General features: G+C 32.9%; 2 protein-coding genes across 2 annotated transcripts; one reads left to right on the top strand and one right to left on the bottom strand.

Annotated features, from left to right (window-relative positions):
* Positions 1-780: 780 nt before the first annotated feature.
* Positions 781-8,355, bottom strand: LOC132560971 (dynein regulatory complex protein 8-like). Its single transcript, XM_060225679.1, has 8 exons — positions 8,322-8,355; positions 7,875-7,894; positions 7,409-7,511; positions 5,410-5,494; positions 4,298-4,370; positions 2,961-3,040; positions 2,354-2,463; positions 781-896 (listed from the first exon to the last, which is right to left on the bottom strand). Exons 1-8 carry the CDS (start codon positions 8,353-8,355, stop codon positions 781-783), a joined length of 621 nt encoding a protein of 206 aa, XP_060081662.1.
* Positions 8,356-8,626: 271 nt separating this feature from the next.
* On the top strand, positions 8,627-10,495 carry LOC132560984 (uncharacterized). Its single transcript, XM_060225691.1, has 2 exons — positions 8,627-8,890; positions 9,873-10,495. Exons 1-2 carry the CDS (start codon positions 8,655-8,657, stop codon positions 10,243-10,245), a joined length of 609 nt encoding a protein of 202 aa, XP_060081674.1. The 5' UTR covers positions 8,627-8,654; the 3' UTR covers positions 10,246-10,495.
* Positions 10,496-18,845: the final 8,350 nt, after the last annotated feature.

The following is an 18,845-nucleotide window of genomic DNA, read 5'->3' as shown; positions in this document are numbered from 1 at the left end:
TGTGTATTTGAAAGCACCCCAACACTTTAAATGTGTTTTCCCTTTTTTTTTAATTTCTGGCAAACAGTCATTCATCAAGTAACTAATGAACAAGCCATTTTCTGTGTATTTTTATTCATTTTGTTTTGTCAAACTTTTTTTTCTATAAAATGACTTATCAAAAGCTAAAAGTTCATTGCAATAGTAATTATTTTGTGAAAAACCCATCCAATTCCAAGTCGAGATGAAAACAATAACCATTGTAAATGTACAGTGTCACAACTTACATGTACTTCTTCTTAATGAGCACTCTTATGAAACATATGGACGTAACTTTCTTTTTTGTAATATACATATCACAAACCATGAAATACGGAAAGAAAGAAAATCAAAGAGAACTTAATATATGCAATCTATAACGAACATATATGATATTCTCCTATGGTGTATTCGGTTTGATTAACTTCAGTTCTACATCTTCATTACACAAAACAAACAGGCGGAGAGTGAACATTATTTCAATATTCACATATCTTATAGATATGAAATTGTCTGACACCTGAAAAGGGTGTGATGATATTACATGTACATCGATGAATATATTGGACATGTTAGAACAACACAGTTGACAATATTTCATATCATGAAAAACTGTGCAGGAGCTGTTCGATTATCTGTAGTGTAACGGAACCACATCGTACAACACGCTTCAAATGTAGTGAAAACAACCGAGATGTTTAAATAGTAATTTATTACGTACTTAGTCTATTTACATGCATTATGTATTACAGGTATACAAAATTAAACCTCCTCTATTGTCATCCGGGACACGTATTCCTTATATAATATACATCCTTTTTCGGGATCAACGGCAGCTGATAACATTTCCTCCATTTCTTCCTGCTGGAACGGTTCTCCTGCCAAACAATACAACAACTACTGATTAAATCAGAGCTTACATCAATCGTATTCCAAGAATAAACATAATGCTTCATTGTCAATATGCGTTCGCATTGCAGATGATGAATAATTTAATTGGATACCAACAACAGGTAAATACTGCCGGCACCAAACGATCTAACCCATCACTTAGTCAGTCATGGAAACGTGGAATTTCATTTATCGGCACAGAACTTAACGTTTAAGAAAATTACGAAATCTATTGAATTATGGAACAAGTGCACTTTGCTATCTAGATTCTGACATTTCTTTCGATCACTTTAGATTTATCCCACTCGCCTCGTTGGTTTCAACTTCTAGGCATCACAGACGAGTCATAGAAGGACGAAACAGCTGTGTGATGCAGTTTAAATCATCGTTCGGTTCTACTGAGTCTAACCAGGTGTTATTCACTTGTGTTTCTTTTGTACAACTTTCACAACTTAAAACTGACACATCGTTTATGTTTTCTAAAAACTAGTCAGATTTACTATAGTGTAGTAATCATGATAAGTGTTCTTAAACATCTGTTGACACCCCGGTATGTAAGTATTGAAAATATACTACCTAGCAGTTTCAAAAATTACGCTCGAGAAAGCGTTGTCGGACTTAATATTCCAGAAATGAATAAGACTCTCCGATATCGTTGACAAGTATCAATATTACTCAATCAATTGGGATTCAGAACAGTTTTTCATAATATACTGTTTTCATTTGAGGATCCGATGTACAAAAGAACCCAAAAGGCAACACAAATGTTGAAATCGTTCACTTAGGGACGAAACGGACACCTGCACGTCATCATTTCAGTAAGTTTTACTGTCTTGGAATATCAATACACTTCTATCAATATTCTACAATCGTGAATGTCTCCTTTTCTTTTCATACATTACTTCGTTTGGTACATCAACGTAATAACTGAGAAATATGTAAAAGCAACACAAACATTGAAATAAAATTTGGCCATGCCGGAATTCCTTCTTCCTAGGCAAATAGGAAAAGTGCTGTGGGTCCAAATTTTATGAATATTCAATCAATAGCAATATTTTTTTAACAACCATTGGGATCATAAAGATAAGGACTAAGGAAACATAACCAAACAGCACAGTTAGACACCGAAGCCTCGCAATGCCGGGAAGAAGCTGTCAATAGTCAACAGGCTATCAACATTCAACAATTGGATGGATTTTGTTTTGTTTATTTGTTTTTTTTTTTTTTTTTTTTTTACGCCTGTTCAGTTCAGGTCGACTAGAAATGCATATGTAAGGACTTCAGAAAAACAACCAAATAATTTCTAGAAATGTCAAACCTTACAATATCGTATATTTGTATCAACAATAATCAACTAAACTCATCCCCGTATCTCTTTATGTTTTACCGTTTCGTTTAAATCATCATTGAAAATAATTGGCAGCCAAAAGGGCCCCACACTCACCGTCCTCTGACATGTACTTGGCTAATTCCTCCTGTGTAAGATGGCCCTTATTGTCGTGGTCCAACACTTGGAATGCTTTCAACAGTTGGTCTTCTGGTAGAGGCTTGTACCTGTAATAGTTCCAAGCGATTAAAGCACTGAACTTAGATCTAATTATCTGAAGAAAAAAAACCAAACTTGATTATACAATTCAATGCGTGACATCAGATTTTTGTCTTATTATTCCATTTACTCGGCTTCGGATGTATTTCTCACTATCCCTGCTCGCGTTTATAACTTGATTAACAAAATCGAATTTTCTCTAATACGGCGCACGGAAATCCAATTATGACACCAGTGTTGTAATGTTCTTCTGTTTAATGTGTACGAGGAAAGCAGTACTGTAAACTGAATAATCAGTAGTATTAATTGAGTTTGTTAAAAACTTCCCAGAAAATAAATTGAAGTTAAAGTGTTATTCATGATCTTTTCCCTGAATAATATTTTCTTAATCAATGAAACGAGTAGATTAGCTTTGCAAAAATTTCATTTTTATGAACTTTCATTCCTTGCTATAGTAAATCATATATATATTCTAAATGGATTTTAAATGAATTGTGGACCGTACCGTCTCTCCATTAATACTTTTGTCATCATAGGCAAAAACTTCTCAAAACGAATATATCCTGTTGGTTCCTCCTCTTCAATCTGTGGAAACATTTAATTTAATTATTTTGCATAAGACTGGCGACAAACTTTACTGTTTACATAAAGCATCAAGTGATATTTTAAAATTTCAAAAGACATTCATATATGAATGGCACCTTCATTTATACGGAATAATTAACAGATCTGCGTCATTCCACTGTTTGTGTTTCTGAGTACTTTTAGAGGTGCTCAGAGCCACATATCCAGGACAAATCTTGAAACTGAAATAGGCCTGAACAAATGTGAAAGTATGTTGATTTAAGTGCAATAACTGATTAGTCAAATTATAGAACTTAAAATTTAAGTATTGCATTTAATTCGAACAAGTTCCTGATATGATTTACCATATCATTTGTGACTCAAATGATTTAGAGGAAGGAACAGGACAAAAAAGCAACACAACGTTTCTTCAAAGACGGAAACAGTGTGTAATTTAACCTTCTATTTGCATTTGGTATGTGTGCACTGTCACTGGAACTGGTTCACTTACTATGACCTACATTATGACCTTTCACCTACATCAGAGAAAACGTTTGTTTTTGCTCTATCTTTTGTATTGGAACTTTATACTTGGGAAATGGGTCAGATAGTTTAGGTAGTGTGACCTGTAATAAAAGTAGGTCACTCTTACCTCTGTTTTCACCTTTGACCTCCATCAAAAAACTAATTTGTCTATTCCATACACTACATTTACTTGAGACAGCTTTTTCATACTTGGGGCATGGGCTGACTTAGGAGAAGATAAGCGTCATGAACCTAAAGTAAGCCAATTTCACCTACATTTTGACCTTTGACCTATACATCAATAAAAAGTTTGGAACTCAACATGAAGATTATCAAATTCGTTCACATTTATTCCATGAATTGTAATTGAGTAATGAAACACAGTGAAATATGGGATTTAATGGTAAAAATGGGCCCACTTACTGGTAAACATCCTGCAGAGTTGTTTTGTAATAGTAGCACCAACACTATTCCTAACTGAACACATTTGTTTTGTCAAACATCCAGTGTCTAGAATTAGTCAAATTCATTATCTGTGCATTCCTTGAATTTAATTTCCCATTCTGTGGGGGACTGTAATTTGTCAATTACTTGCCTTGTTCTTTAATGACTGAGCAGGCATTCAGATAATTAGTGTTTGGCAAGAATATCAGGTATAGGTGGTGCAATTCTATCAAATATTGCTCAGTGTATTGTACACAACTGTAACAATTCATCACCAAGCTATTAGTGTAGGTAAGTATAAACACTTACCTCTGCAAGCATATCATGGAGCTCGGTCTCACTTGGGCAACAGCCTAATGAACGAATGATTGTACCCACTTCCCTAAATACAATAAAATAAAGGTGATTAATCAGATGAAATAGTCGCATATCCATTACTTTTTCATGATCAGATATGTCATATCCATTGTTATTTCATTATCAGATATATCATATCCATTACTTTTTCATTATCAGATATGTCATATCCATTATTATTTCATTATCAAAAATCATAACCATTGATACAATACAGATATTATAAACCTTCATTATCAGATATATCATATCAAAAAAATTATTCTCAGGCATTGTTCATTAACTTTTCATATAAAAAACCACATTATTTGTTTGATATACTTGAAGAATACAAATAATTACTATAATGATGTTTACTTTGAAATCATGTTTATAACAATTTTTTGTATGTCTCATACTAATACATATTTTCAAGGAGACGACTGATTGCATATACTTAAAATTTCAAACCCCAGAAAAATATTTTGACAAACTTATGCCTGAATCAAGTACACTAAAACTTGAAATGAAAATCAAGAATTTCTCTTCTTGATCAAGAGGTCTGTCAGAAGCATCTAAGTAACCAGGAATTAATTAAAATAAAACACTTTCACAAAAATATTTAAAATTAAAATTTACGTTCTTAGGCATGCTTTACATGCATTAAGAACATGTTTTGTGTATACGCAAGAATGCATTTAATTGCAATTCTTTTAAATAGAATAAGATTTTAATTTGTGAGATGAGATTGGTCAATATCTGTTTGTTAAAAAGATCATTAAATAACAAATCATTCTTTACTGACAAATATATTAGCAATTTGTGGGAGAAGGGGAGTAACTCAGATGGATTATTTGCGAACATTGAAATTGCTCCAAAATTAAGTTATATTGAATATCCTATACAACAATTTTTGTGTTATTATTCTCATAAAAAGAGATTTCCGAGCAAAAAAGGTCACACATTCGTAGAAAATTTATATAGTTATTTGCATAAGCCCCTCAATCATCTTTTTTTCATTTTTTTTTCTTTTTAGTAGATTAGGAGATCAGCTGAAACTATATATAAGATTTTCATCAAATTACCTGACATCTACTGTTTTGTTATTTTCATTGTCAAAAATGTCAAATGCATCTGTTATCCTTTTCTGGATATCAGCCAACAAAGAGTCTGGAAGTAGAAATGGGAGAATATTGTTTATATATATATAGCTACAATAAGTTGATCTCTACATTTTTACATGCCTAACTACACAATAAAAGATTAATGCATGACCAAGTCTTAAAGTGAAATTTCAATACTTAGTGGATCTTATTTTAAACGAGCACATCAATATAGGGAAAAACAATAAATTAAGAAATATTTACTTCTGCAAACAAAACCCTGCAGAAGTATTTGATTTAGCTATTCATGGTACCATAAAATCTGAAGGACTCTGACTATTTTTGCATACACATAATTCTTCTTTTTGTCAATGTCGCTGTCAATCAAAGGAAAGAAAATCTTGGATAGGTAGATATCATCAAACTGGCTACCAAGTGAGTGCTAACAGTGACACAGATTTGCATTTGCAGGTAATCAAACTCTTAATAAAAATTCATTTTGAAAAAATTAAAATCAAATTGAATTTTGATTTATTTTAGGTAGGTCTTCATGTTTATTTTTCTTTTTAATAAATCTGTATTTATATAGTAAATAAAGCATGCATAGGTTTAGTTATATGGTAATGTAATTCCTCAAATTACATTGTAGAAATAGCATTACGATTACAACTGGTTGCAATGTAATTAATTAAATTACAAAATATGTTTACAAAAATGACATTACCATATGTGTAAAGTAATTAATTCAATTACAAATTACATTGTGAAAAATAGCATTAGCATTACCATTACAACTAGTTGCCATGTAATTAATTAATTTACAATTTACATTGTATAAATGACATCACTGTTACAACTATAAATAATGTAATTAATTGAATTACAAATTATTTTGTGACAATGGCAATACCATAACAAATATGTAGAATGTAATGAATCAAATTACCATTACATTACATTAGTAGTGTATACAACTTTATAAACATGATAGAAAATAATCAATAGTTGCATGTTATGTAATCATAAAAGGTACAACTAAGAACAATATGTTTAAAAACATTCAATATAAATCTAATTATACTCTTTTAAAAAAAAATTCTATTTTCTCAATTTCATAAATCATATAGCAAAAGAATCAAATTTCAGAACTAATATTTTTACTTTGAGTTGTCAAGTATACTGTCAACAGAGCAAATATGTGTAAATATCTTCCATGGACACTAGTGATAACCAACATAGTTATTATGATTCATGGTGGCCAATATCAAAGTGTGCCAATGTGTAGGCCATGATATTTAAAACCAATATGAAAGCTAGTGGCTATGCTTAAAGCCTTTTGAATTTTTTTGTAAATTATCATTAAACATAACTAAAAAAAATCTTAAAAGTTATGCAAATAAACTTCTGTTACTGTTATTTATTGTGTATAGGTTTTTCAAAACTTCTGAATCACTTTTATATGTACCATTTGATCTACCAGATAATGACTGACTTAAACAGGTTAAGGTTTTGTCATTTATGGTTGGCAGCGACAAGAAATGGAGAGAAGGAAAATAATGTGTTTGCTGATGAAATTCCAATAATTGAAGGTCCTGGGAAAAAAGGATTCTTTCCTCACAGACCTTATCCAACAGATAGTGCGGACATTGTTTATGAGTGTCTTGAAGGTCTTGTAGTGGGAACCAGATGTTTGAGGTTGATGGCAACTTTGCTTTGACATATTTTATATTACATGGTCAGCCATGTGTCTTTTCTGCAATCAGCAAGGCTGAGCCATTTAAGATAGTCTAATATGTTTTCAATTCATAAGGTGTTATAAGGAAGCCTTGGGAGACCCTGATCTTACTGGGACAGTGTTTTTTCCTCTTCAACTATTATCACTGATTGATTGCTTTTACTCAGGAAGTTTTCAATCCAGGTGTTTACTTTCCCATAAGTCAATGGATTAAAAGTTGGTGGTTAACCATATCAAATGCCTTACTGACGCCCATGATAAGAACACCAGTTTGCTTCTCCAGTTCTATGTTATTTGTGATGTCATCAATAAACTCAATTTGCTGACTCTCATGTGACCTGAAGCCGTGCTGAAGGTGGGAAAGGATCTGATGAGTATCAGCATGTCTCACGATGTTACTAACAATAATATGCTCTAATAGTTTGCAACAGAACCATGTCATGGATATTGGACAGTAATTTTCTGGACTATAGTTTAATCCTTTCCTATACACAGGGGTGATATATATCTGTAGTCTTCCAGTCACATAAAATGTGACTGGTATCCAGGAATCGTTGGAACATGAGACGAAGAAGTGGTGTTATTTCTGGAACTAACTCCTGCTTTAGGCTTGATGAAATCAGGTCCTACAGCTTAGTTTATGTCTAGTTTAAGGAAAAGTTTTTAAATTACTTTGTTTTTATGTAGATATTAGGAATTTCGGGGTAATTACCCTATTTAGGATAATGTAATCTACAGTAATAGAAATGTATAAACACAAATGACAAAAATCTTGCATCACTACTGTACAATTGTACATTTGCACTATATACTCGCAACACAATAGAAATTAAGTGCATTTCTCAGGGGAAAGCATATACATTAGACGTTCTGCAGTCTCAAACTGTGTTAACATGGGGATATCCTCTTTGACGCCGTGATAGAAATTGGATAAGAATAAACTGACCAGGTAAATGTAAGTCATATAACCATTACTGAAAAATTGACCATGTATTTGTGAACTTGTATTGCAGCGGATGGTATGTACTCAAGCCATCATTTAACGTGTATTTGATTCTGGATGTCAATCAAAGTAAACGTATGATATTATACACATTCAAAACGTTAACAAATCCATATACAGTAAACAAACATTGTCTTACACAGCTAAATTGTTTACCTGTATTCTCTTTCTGTTCGTCGGCTCCGGCCATGTTGTTTACTTCGGTTGCCAGATAAAAACGGTTGATCAATATTACAAAATAAGACGTATACAAAAGATACATTAAACACAATTATAGTAACACACGTATGCATATAATATCATTAACATATTACAATTGTTTTGTAAAGAAAGAAAGGAGAAATCATGAAACGGATTATAGTACCTTTATTTTCCTTTTTATATTGATAAATTTTCCACATAATAAACATTGCTAAATATATATCAACCAACATGGCCGCGTCCACATGAAACGTTTACAAGTATAATTCGTTAATCTTGTTTACAACGATGTCAGGCTTAAAAGCACTTCTGATTGATGCCAAAGTTGACGAACTGCAAGTTGTTGAAACAGAGAATAATACAAAAAGTTTGTATTTCACAGGAATAGGAGCAAATGATAAGTGGAAAATATGTTCCACAAATGGAACGGATGTATGGAAAGTGGAGCTTGATGCTGACGAGCTCGAATCCTATAAGGATGCAGCAGAAGTCAGTACGATAGAAGCGTTTTTGTCCAAATTCAGGTAAAGTTCAGTTTAATTTTACAAAATCCCATACACTTGTTAAGTTATTTCTATATTTCAGGTACTCGTATCAAATGGAATATACATGTACCGATTAAATGCCTTTTGGAATTTCTCAATATAAGTACGGGTGACTGTGTCAGGCAGCCATAGACTCATATATTTTTATGTACAACTACCTGATTTTGTCTTACTTTTGCTGCTACTAAAGTTTATATGAGCACTATATATCTTAGAACACGTTATGAAGCACAACATGAATTAAAATGTATTTTAAATGCCCAACATTTAATGATTAAAAAAAAAGAGAGAAAAATACTTACATACATACAAACATACATCTCATCAACCTTTAAGTCTACATGTAAATGGGAAGATATATGTGTGATAGGAGATATATATAAATGTGCTTGTTTTGACATCTCAGGGGAGGTAACTGTGCTTCTTAGGATAACAATTTTTATTGACTTGCATTGTTTCTTTATAATATTAGATTATACCTGAGCTACTTACATTTATCAATCCTCCCAATTTCTTTGTGTGTCTCCCTCATTTTCAGTCTCAATTGTTCCTGTTGGATATTTGCATAAATCAGTGAAATCATCGAAGATGAACAATATTACACCATATGGCTTAAGTTACTCAAAAATGTGTAGTGTTCTACCATAGATTAAGAACTGGCAATGGAATTAAAGTGAAAAGTTACACTTGTTTTGTAAAAATGTCACAAACATAAGGATATGTAAATGTTGAATATTCAGTTGAAAATTTAATGATTAGCTGCAAGTTTGGCTTCAAAGTCATTGAATAGCAAGATCAGAACACAGACTTAATTTACTCTGTAGATGGCTGACCTCTGCTGATTTCCTGAATTCATAAATCATTGTTTTTGCTAATGTGTACATCTAGCAAAGGTCATATCATCCTGACATTTAATAACGATGTGATCAGTAATTTGTTTTGTTTTATTTTTTTATTTTAGGAAAGGTTTTCTTGGGGGAGACATAACAACACTTGTTGGAGGAACAAAGATAACGCTTAATATAGGTAAAGGAAGTGACAAAATAGCAGTTGATGTTTTTGAGGCAAAAGCAGCAGAAAGGAAAACAGAATTACAGAATGTGTTGTTTCGATTAGCTGACAAAAATATGTCGCTCCAGGCAGATTTGGCTGCTGCGGAGAAGACAGTGGTGGCCTTAAAGGCCCAGAAAAATCAGGGAGCATCTGGATTTTCTTTCAATGATGTTGGTCCAAAGACTGCCAACCAGTCTAAAGCGAGACCAAAAACAGGAATGAGTGCTATCAACCCGAACAGTAAAAAGAGAAAAGCAGCCACTGGTGTTGTGTTTGATTAAGTATACACAGACAGAAAAGTTTTATATTTTGAAATAATGTCAAATATTGCTATGTATATTTACAGTGTATCAATTCAAAATTGTTGTATGCCTGTCCAGTAAAGATTTCATTGTTGGAAGTAGGAATTTCAATATCTAAATTAATTCTTCTCATTTGTAAATCAGTCATATCTGTTTTTCATGAATTGAAGGAAAATTACTTTGAAATTACATATGAACGATATACCGATGTGTATTGTTTTAATTTCAATCACAACTTTTATTGGTTCATCAATTTGATATGGTTTACCAATATATATGATACTGGTATCCCTGTCTTACATTTGGTACTCGCTACCTGATGACAGATTCATATTCCTACGCATAGTTATTTACAACGGCAGCTAACTTGAAAGAAAAAAATGACCTTAGTTACTATGACTGCCGCTGACTTGATAACTCAATTTTATTTGATAGCGAAAATTTCATTTCCATCAAACAGTGATATTGTGTTCAAATAAAAAAAATACAAAATTTCTTCTATCCACTTATAGACAAAAATCCCACAAATAATTGTTTTGAATCGTATATTTGAATTCTAGTTTATCTAATACCAATCAGTTAAAAGAGATATATTAGCTTCAAACTGAATATAAATTATGTACATATCAGGGGAAATATGTTTTTAAACATGAAATATGGAAGCCTGGTATATATGGGATTTCAGACCCTGTATAACCCTGAAATTCAGTGTACTGTATAGATACTTGTACAAGAAGAACTGTGATCACTGGGACCTAAATGATTTTTCCCTTTTAAATTAAACAATATTATGTATAGTCATTTTTATGTTGTATTATCTATATAATTTGTATAAATTATGATGTGTGTACATATTGGTTTTGGATTTTGTTTTAAATGGCATACATTATGTCAGTTAGGCATTCCTATAAACATGTAGATTTACCTTTAAGACAGAAAATCATCTTCACAATTTGCAGGAATCCAGTCCACACAGAAACAAAATATCTTATCAGAAAATAGTTATCTTCAAAAGGAAAATTCTTACAAACAGAAAATCAAGCTTGGAATTTCAAATAAATATCATTTCCCCAATGGTGGGAGGACTCATTCTAATCACTATTTTATCTGTTTGTAAAGAAGAAGGTTTTTTTTAGTTCTCAAAACATCATTTCTGTTTTGATATGTTTAGATAGTTTTAGTTATATCCCATGAAATGGTAAAACATTATCATGATGCCACAACAAAATCTGTTCTTACACAATTAATTGTGTTATTTTGATTGGGTTTAACATCCTGGCAACTACCAAGGTTACATCGAGAGGGTCACAAAGACTGGAATGCAAATCTATTTAGGTCATTTCAATGTCCTCTCAGTAAGCACAGAAGAAATCCTCTGATTATATAGGGGGTCAATTTTATCATGCAGTTGTTTGTGGAATACAATAGATTTTATTCTTGGGCTCCCCTCAATTTAAGACATCAGAGAAACTCCAAACACCATCTCCCAATCACTGATTGACCCGAAAGATGCGCCCAACAATAAGTTGTCTCATTCGATAAATGACAACTTGGATTGCCAATTCAATGACTCGGTTTCGTTATTGTATTGCATCAGAAAATGATGCAAGTGTGTCAGTATCATGGTATTTTTTGGACAAATGTGTAATGTATCATATTTTGTGACACATTTCATCAAGTTTTCTTTTTCTCTTACATACACTTTGAAATGGAAAACACTGTAGATCTCTGCATTACACATGCTGTATATCTACCACTCAGAAATCGTAATAAAACTGACATGAGACTATGACAAGTGTTAGTGACGCGTTACGAAAGTCTATGATTTCTGCAAAATTGACAATGATGGCATTTCCTTACATAGCAAGTAATGGTTCATGTGATGACTTTGAAACACATCAACAAAATCTTGTGGTAATTTGTACAATGTAATATGAAAGTGGGAACAGGAGTGTCAGACTACAGATACTTTTTTATGTACATCAATAAATGTTTCACCACAGAAAGTAATGGACATTCCATTATATTTTTGATACTCTAATGCAGGGCTAGCTCCGGGGTAGAATTCAGATAAGCCAACCCTAGTATTATTGCAACAGTTCAATAAAAAATGTGTCCTACGTGTATGAGAGAGTTACAGTAAGTGTACATCACAAAATCTAATGCTGATTCAGAAAGTTTGTTTTTTTACCAAACTGAAAAAGGCAAATAATACAAAATCACCTATATAATAAAACCTTAAATCATATCTGCTACATGATACATAAGTATGTATAGCTGTGTCATCACATCAAATGCAGCTGCTATTAATCTACAATGAAAAAACATATGGGTGTCAATCATGAATTACATACAGTTTCATCACAATAAAAATTTTACTAACTGTACAAACACTGCTTGATTTACCATCATTCTGTATTACAACTTATAAGTATTTAAGTCTATTTGAGAAATGTTGAGTGTCACAAGCATGAGATGTCCATCACTATTTGGAGAAATTGAATACAACTCTAAACATCGCAGAATGTTTGATTATAGAAAGCTATCAACGTAAACCTGTATAAGATGGAGTGACTTTTAAACAAGTGGTACATTTTTTCACTATCTAGCAGTCTTTACCACTGTCATGTCTATATACATTATTGTAAAATCAATAAATAAGAGTCCATTACAATAAAACAAATAATTTGTTGTCTTTCATGCAGGCACAGTCACTGCACGATTTAAGTAGGTTAAAAGTTAAATGATATTTCATGGTCACGTTTCACTGAAAACGAGGCAGTATCCACATCAACTTCACCATTGTGGATGGACATTCTTATATGATTTTCAAAACGTCTGTGAACTAGTGTGCTCCTAAAGACTGTCTCGTTAAGGGTGTGATGACTGAAACCTCTGTAGCAGAGAATAGTGGAAACTGAGATGACAAGCGGTCGTTCAGCAGCTACAGCTAGCAGAAGTTTCCCTACACTAAATGGCCAACTTAGCCAAATCACTTATATTCCAAAAGCACTGACTGTTTAAGTCCTTAACTCTGTCACCTGTCTACACTCTATATTAGACCCTAAATCACACCTTTACATACCTGGCAAACACCTTGTTAATACTAGACAATGTCCAAGCACCCCGTTCTCCGTGAAAATAAGGACATCGACAGTAAAATGAAGGGCTGGGTTCACCTCGATGAAATCTATCGATATTGAAGACCATTGGCAAGGCTTGCAAATAATCGAACGGCGCCTTAACATAGATTCCAGAATGTACAAATAGGCTGTTGTCTTCCACAAAGACACCAACAAGACATGGACAATTGTCTGATTGAACAATATTCTCGAATCCCAACCACCCAGACCTAACATTTTTGTCTCCAAAATATCAATAACTACAATAAATGTGAATTCATTGACATTAAGATATCATTTAAGAGACAGAAAGTTTCGGTCTACCAACCACCTTGTGTGAAACACTTTTCTACCACATACCGAACAACTTCTAGCTCATCCTTTGTTCTTCCGCTGTTTAGGACGTCCTGAACATTTACAAGATATCTAACGCCATCAACTGCCGAACCAATAGCCAAAGCTATGCAGCGAATCCCTGTCAAACGTTGACACATCTCCTGTAAATGAATGATAACTCCCTTCCTGCACACTACCATTACAACACTAGTATAAACCCCTACCTACTATTTAACCTCTTGTCTGCAAACAATAGTAACAACTGAGACTGTCTGATGATGCAGCAGTCAGCTGCTTCATTCTTGATAAATATGCTGATGGTTCCAACTTACCTTCCACCTTCTCAAAATATAAAATATACAACCATATTCTGATGAACTGTCACATATGTAGATTAAGTGACAATACACACCAGTCACTAAGCTTACTGATTAATTTGTCCTCTATGACATGAGCTGGTGGCTGCTGAAACTCGTCAATGCTGGCGCGATGTCCTTATGATATGTGTTAGTCCATACAGGGATGATAACAAGGTAAATAGATATTTCATCAAGAATCTCGTATTGGTTACTGCTTTTATATTTTAAAGAACAATGAAACCATTTATAGTACAAAACTGTTCTAATCAGCTAAATTATTAATGAATGCATAATTCCTAAAAAGTTGCACACCTGGGCAATACATGGCTTGTTTAAGTGAGGAACCATCGTGTTTGCAAGCTCATGGGTGGATACAAAATGAACATTCTTTAGAGCAGCAGGAACCGCTGAGATGGCTGTGTCACACCTTTTGCATATCAACTGTCTGCGATATGTTTCCAATGCCGCGGAATGAGTGTTTTCATCCATAGATTTAAAAAAAAGATGAAAAATTAACAAATAATAAAGAACTTTATACCTAACACCGACTCCGTCCGAGCTACATTTTGAGTAAATGAGTAAAATTATGTTTAGGATAATGTATTATAATCAATCAAAATGGTGAAATTCCTGTGACATTTTTTGTCACAATTCAAAAAAAGTAAATGACGGTGAAATTCATTGTCTGTAAATGTACATGATGCTTTCAAATGTTTCACAAGACATTCCTTCTTCGTGACACTACGGTAAAAATTATTCTTAACTTCATATATAAGGACAGTAAGTAAGGTTGGTAGATTGGAGTTGAAAGGATCTATATTTCACATCCTCCACCCCTAATTTCTTCAGATTTTTTTTTCAAAATAAAAAATTGATAATAATGAGACTAAATTTTGTAAATTACATTTCAACAATTTCTCTCCTTGATCTACATCAGGCGTGACACTCGAGTCGTGTACTGATGCCAAAGGAGATCTCATCCAAGACATTGATTGAATTAATGTTTCAATGGAAATTGCTAAAGGAGAAGATGACACAGACTAAGGTATATGTATCAATACATTTATATACATACGTGTTAGTATACCATGTAACTAACACATTGATATTAGAATCATATTTCCTCTCCGCATATAAGTTTTTCTTCTGACAAAAATGTTTCCGGTGATTTCTCATTTCTAAGGCATTCTATACACATTTTCTTAAAACGTGAACGTGCGCTATTTTCTTGTATTGTAAATGAACGCTTAAGACTGGATTTATCAAACGAACCGTAACCTATGTATCTTCCTTACGAAAATATAGATCTTTATATTTAACTTCGGGTCATTAAAAAAATTTAGCGGACAAAGTGTCGAAAAAACAAATGACGACATCAAACGAATATGTATCTTCCTTACGAAAATATAGATCTTTATATTTAAAGAGATTGTGATTTTCTGTCACTTAGATATACAGTAGGACCTCTTTATCTCGAACTCGGCTGGACCACAGGAAAACTTCGAGATAACAGATATTTGATTTAAGTGAGCTCGATTGTTTTCTGTAAAGGTACGCAGGGACCGACGAAATGCTTCGAATAAGAAGGGGTCTTCGTGTTTTACGAATTCGAGATAGCGAGGTTCGACTGTAATTGACATCAACAATCACTTCATTCGATAAAAGTAATTCATTTTGGATCGTTTTCTCTCAATCGTTGCTTATTGATAGACCCGTCAATAAGACGATAAAACGTGTATGTTTACATGCGAGTATAGCTATAAGAGTTGAATGTTCGTTATATCCCTCTGAGCGTTTAAATGTTGACATTTAAATGTTGTTTGAAATTACTCACCTGTGCTTTAATAACAAATTAAAACAAGATACGATCTGAGCGGTAAAACATTGACCCATGTTTATATTTAGGAAATGCCTTAGAGATAAAGATTTACTTTCACAAAGGAGGTTATCATTTTTCATTACGACACACTGAATACTTCTAACTGTTTAATTAATATATTGTTAATGCTATTCTGAAGGTGACATGATAGGTAACGTTTTAAACAAAACGTTGCTTATGCTCAAACCAAGTGAAATGCATATATTACCATTAATATAGGACAGCTCGAAAGCTCTTATACATTTTGATATTATTCAAGTGAGGTAGAATATTATTAGAATAATACCGCATTACTACACATACAACCACAACTCGCTCACATCAGCATATACATTTATAGGAAATATGATATAGTTGATACATTAATGACTCATGAACGTCGTCACAAACACTGTAGCATTAGGTATATTGATAAAATGTTTATTTGTTCGATGTTGTATTATACTAACCATTTTCCGAGCAGTAAGTCTGCTACTGTTAACGAGTATATATGCAAATGATATTTGGGATTTATATATGCAGGAATTGTATTGTCTGTCCGTTTGTTTGTCTATTAGCTCTGAGAAAAACTTTGTCCTGTTAGAAGTTTTAACAATACTGTAATGATTTAGCTGACCATCATTCACACATTTTCTTACTTATTACCTAAACCTGTTGAGTCGGTTAGGTGTTGGACCTTCATGTTCATATATTTTTTACCAAAAATCACAAAATTTATGTTTAAAGAAAGTTCAAAACCTGTATGTTTTGATTGACATGAAAGTGCATCATTTTTGCACTAATACTGGTTACGCCCATCATAAATTCAATTTCGAGAAATTTATTACATGGTATTGCGTAATTGGCTTTGATGGAAACTCCAAGGTACCAAACTATTGAGAAATGTTAATTTTCAAGTTGTGTTTGATGGATATTGATAAAGGATAGCAAAAACATACAATATATCATCACTTTTAACATAGATTAAGATACAGTAGAGCAAAATTAAATTCTGTCTGTCTGTCTGTCAGTGATGGTACGGTCTGAAGTAGTGATACCTAGGGGACTACTGAGGAAAATCAAAGTAGGTCGCAATAAATGCCGAAATTATATTCTTTGTATTACCTGGTCCGATGATAGGATACGGTAAATTTTGTCACATTTCTTAACTTCTAAACAAGATAATAACACTAAAGTTTTACAGCTTGTTTATTGAGAAACAAAAGATGAACAAGCCCATAATTTATCTATACAGATTTAGGCAGTATTTTTTTTAAACATTTGATTCGTTAAAAGTCATTATAAATATCAGTCAGTGATTTATGTGAGCCTTGACAATAAAAGAGGATGATGTGCTACAACATCTGTTAAAACTGTGATTTGAAATCAAGCCAGTATATAATGATGTTTAACTGTAGGAAGGGGGTGATTTGAAGATAGTAAGGCGATACACAAGAAGACAAATGACGGAGAAGTTTACCCTTGCGACAAAAATTGGTACTTGTACCTTGATTTGCACTTCTAATGTTTTGTTGCATTTTGCATTGCACATTCTATTTTCTTACCCTTTCATTCATTTCATGACTCCTAGATCATCATAATGGACATAAGTTGCTATGTGTTTTGTTGGAATTAACTTGAATTAACACATATTTAAAATAACAACATTTTGTTTTGTTGGCTGAAATTGTGATAAGACCTTTTAGTACAAAGAAACGTATTATAGATACTACATTGAAGCCATTGACAGACCGATGTGTTGACCTCATCAATAGGAGAAATTACATGTTGAGTCTAAGATGTTCTAAAATTACTCACCTGTGTGGTAATGATGAAGTTAAACTAGATTACTATAAAATGTTAGAACGTCGACCTATATCAAGGACAAAGATTTGATATAAATAGTGTTTACCACAAATGAAGGACACTTTCTGCAGAACGTAAACACGGGATGACGTCAATGAGCCGCTTGGAAACTTTTTTTTATTACCTAACACGTTGATAATGTTATTCTGAAGGTGACATGCTGTGAAATACTATAAATCATTTTAAGATTACATTGCAAACAGAGGCCACTTATTTATTACAACATAACACACTTCCCATTGTCATGCCCGGACAGTTGGTAAGTTCCCATCCACTCTCAGACATATCTCATCATAATCAACTGGGTCGCGTATACCGATCATAAGCTAGTCAGAAGTGTCGCCACGATCCCACGTCGTCACACCTGACTGAGCACATTGCGATGACGTCAACCACAGTGGCCAGAGTTGCAAATGCGAGAATTGTTTTTGAGCTGTGAGATGGACGATTTCTAAAGGGCTGTCGTGAACAATTATTGTACTTCTGTTGTGGAAACGCTTGGCTTACTTATTACAATCACTAAAAGGTGGGTATGCATATGTAGTTTTATAAGATAAGTAGTTATATATTGAAAAATATTCTCCATAGGCATATAACATTTCGTGATTGTATCATGCTAATTGTGATACAGATATTTCCATACCGATGAAACTTTGACATCAAAATCGTGATAAGATCACAATCGTTCTTTAATTTTTAACATAGCAAAAATATTCGTACTTTCTATCAGGAGAATTGCGCTAATAATCCTCTGACAGCAAGTACACAATTTTAATAACGCAATTACATTAAAACACTTTTAATTATTCGTTTGAAACGTTTCATTCTATGCACATATTTAACTCGGAACCATCCGATTATATTGCACCTTTAAAAATTCATTTGAAAACAAATTTAACCTGCAACTGGTGCTGTCACCGTTTGCATACATCAGTTATATCTATGTTTACTTCTATAGGCATTGGCGTAAAACAGTTCAATTTTAGAACGTACCTTAATTTGCCAAAATTACCACCTGAATTGAATATCGTATTCAAG

This window comes from Ylistrum balloti, unplaced genomic scaffold (genome assembly GCF_031769215.1).
Source record: "Ylistrum balloti isolate Yb309-2 unplaced genomic scaffold, AGI_CSIRO_Ybal_v1 Utg371132, whole genome shotgun sequence".
NCBI classification, from domain to species: Eukaryota; Metazoa; Mollusca; class Bivalvia; order Pectinida; family Pectinidae; genus Ylistrum; species Ylistrum balloti.
This window is presented reverse-complemented; position numbering and strand designations above follow the sequence as displayed.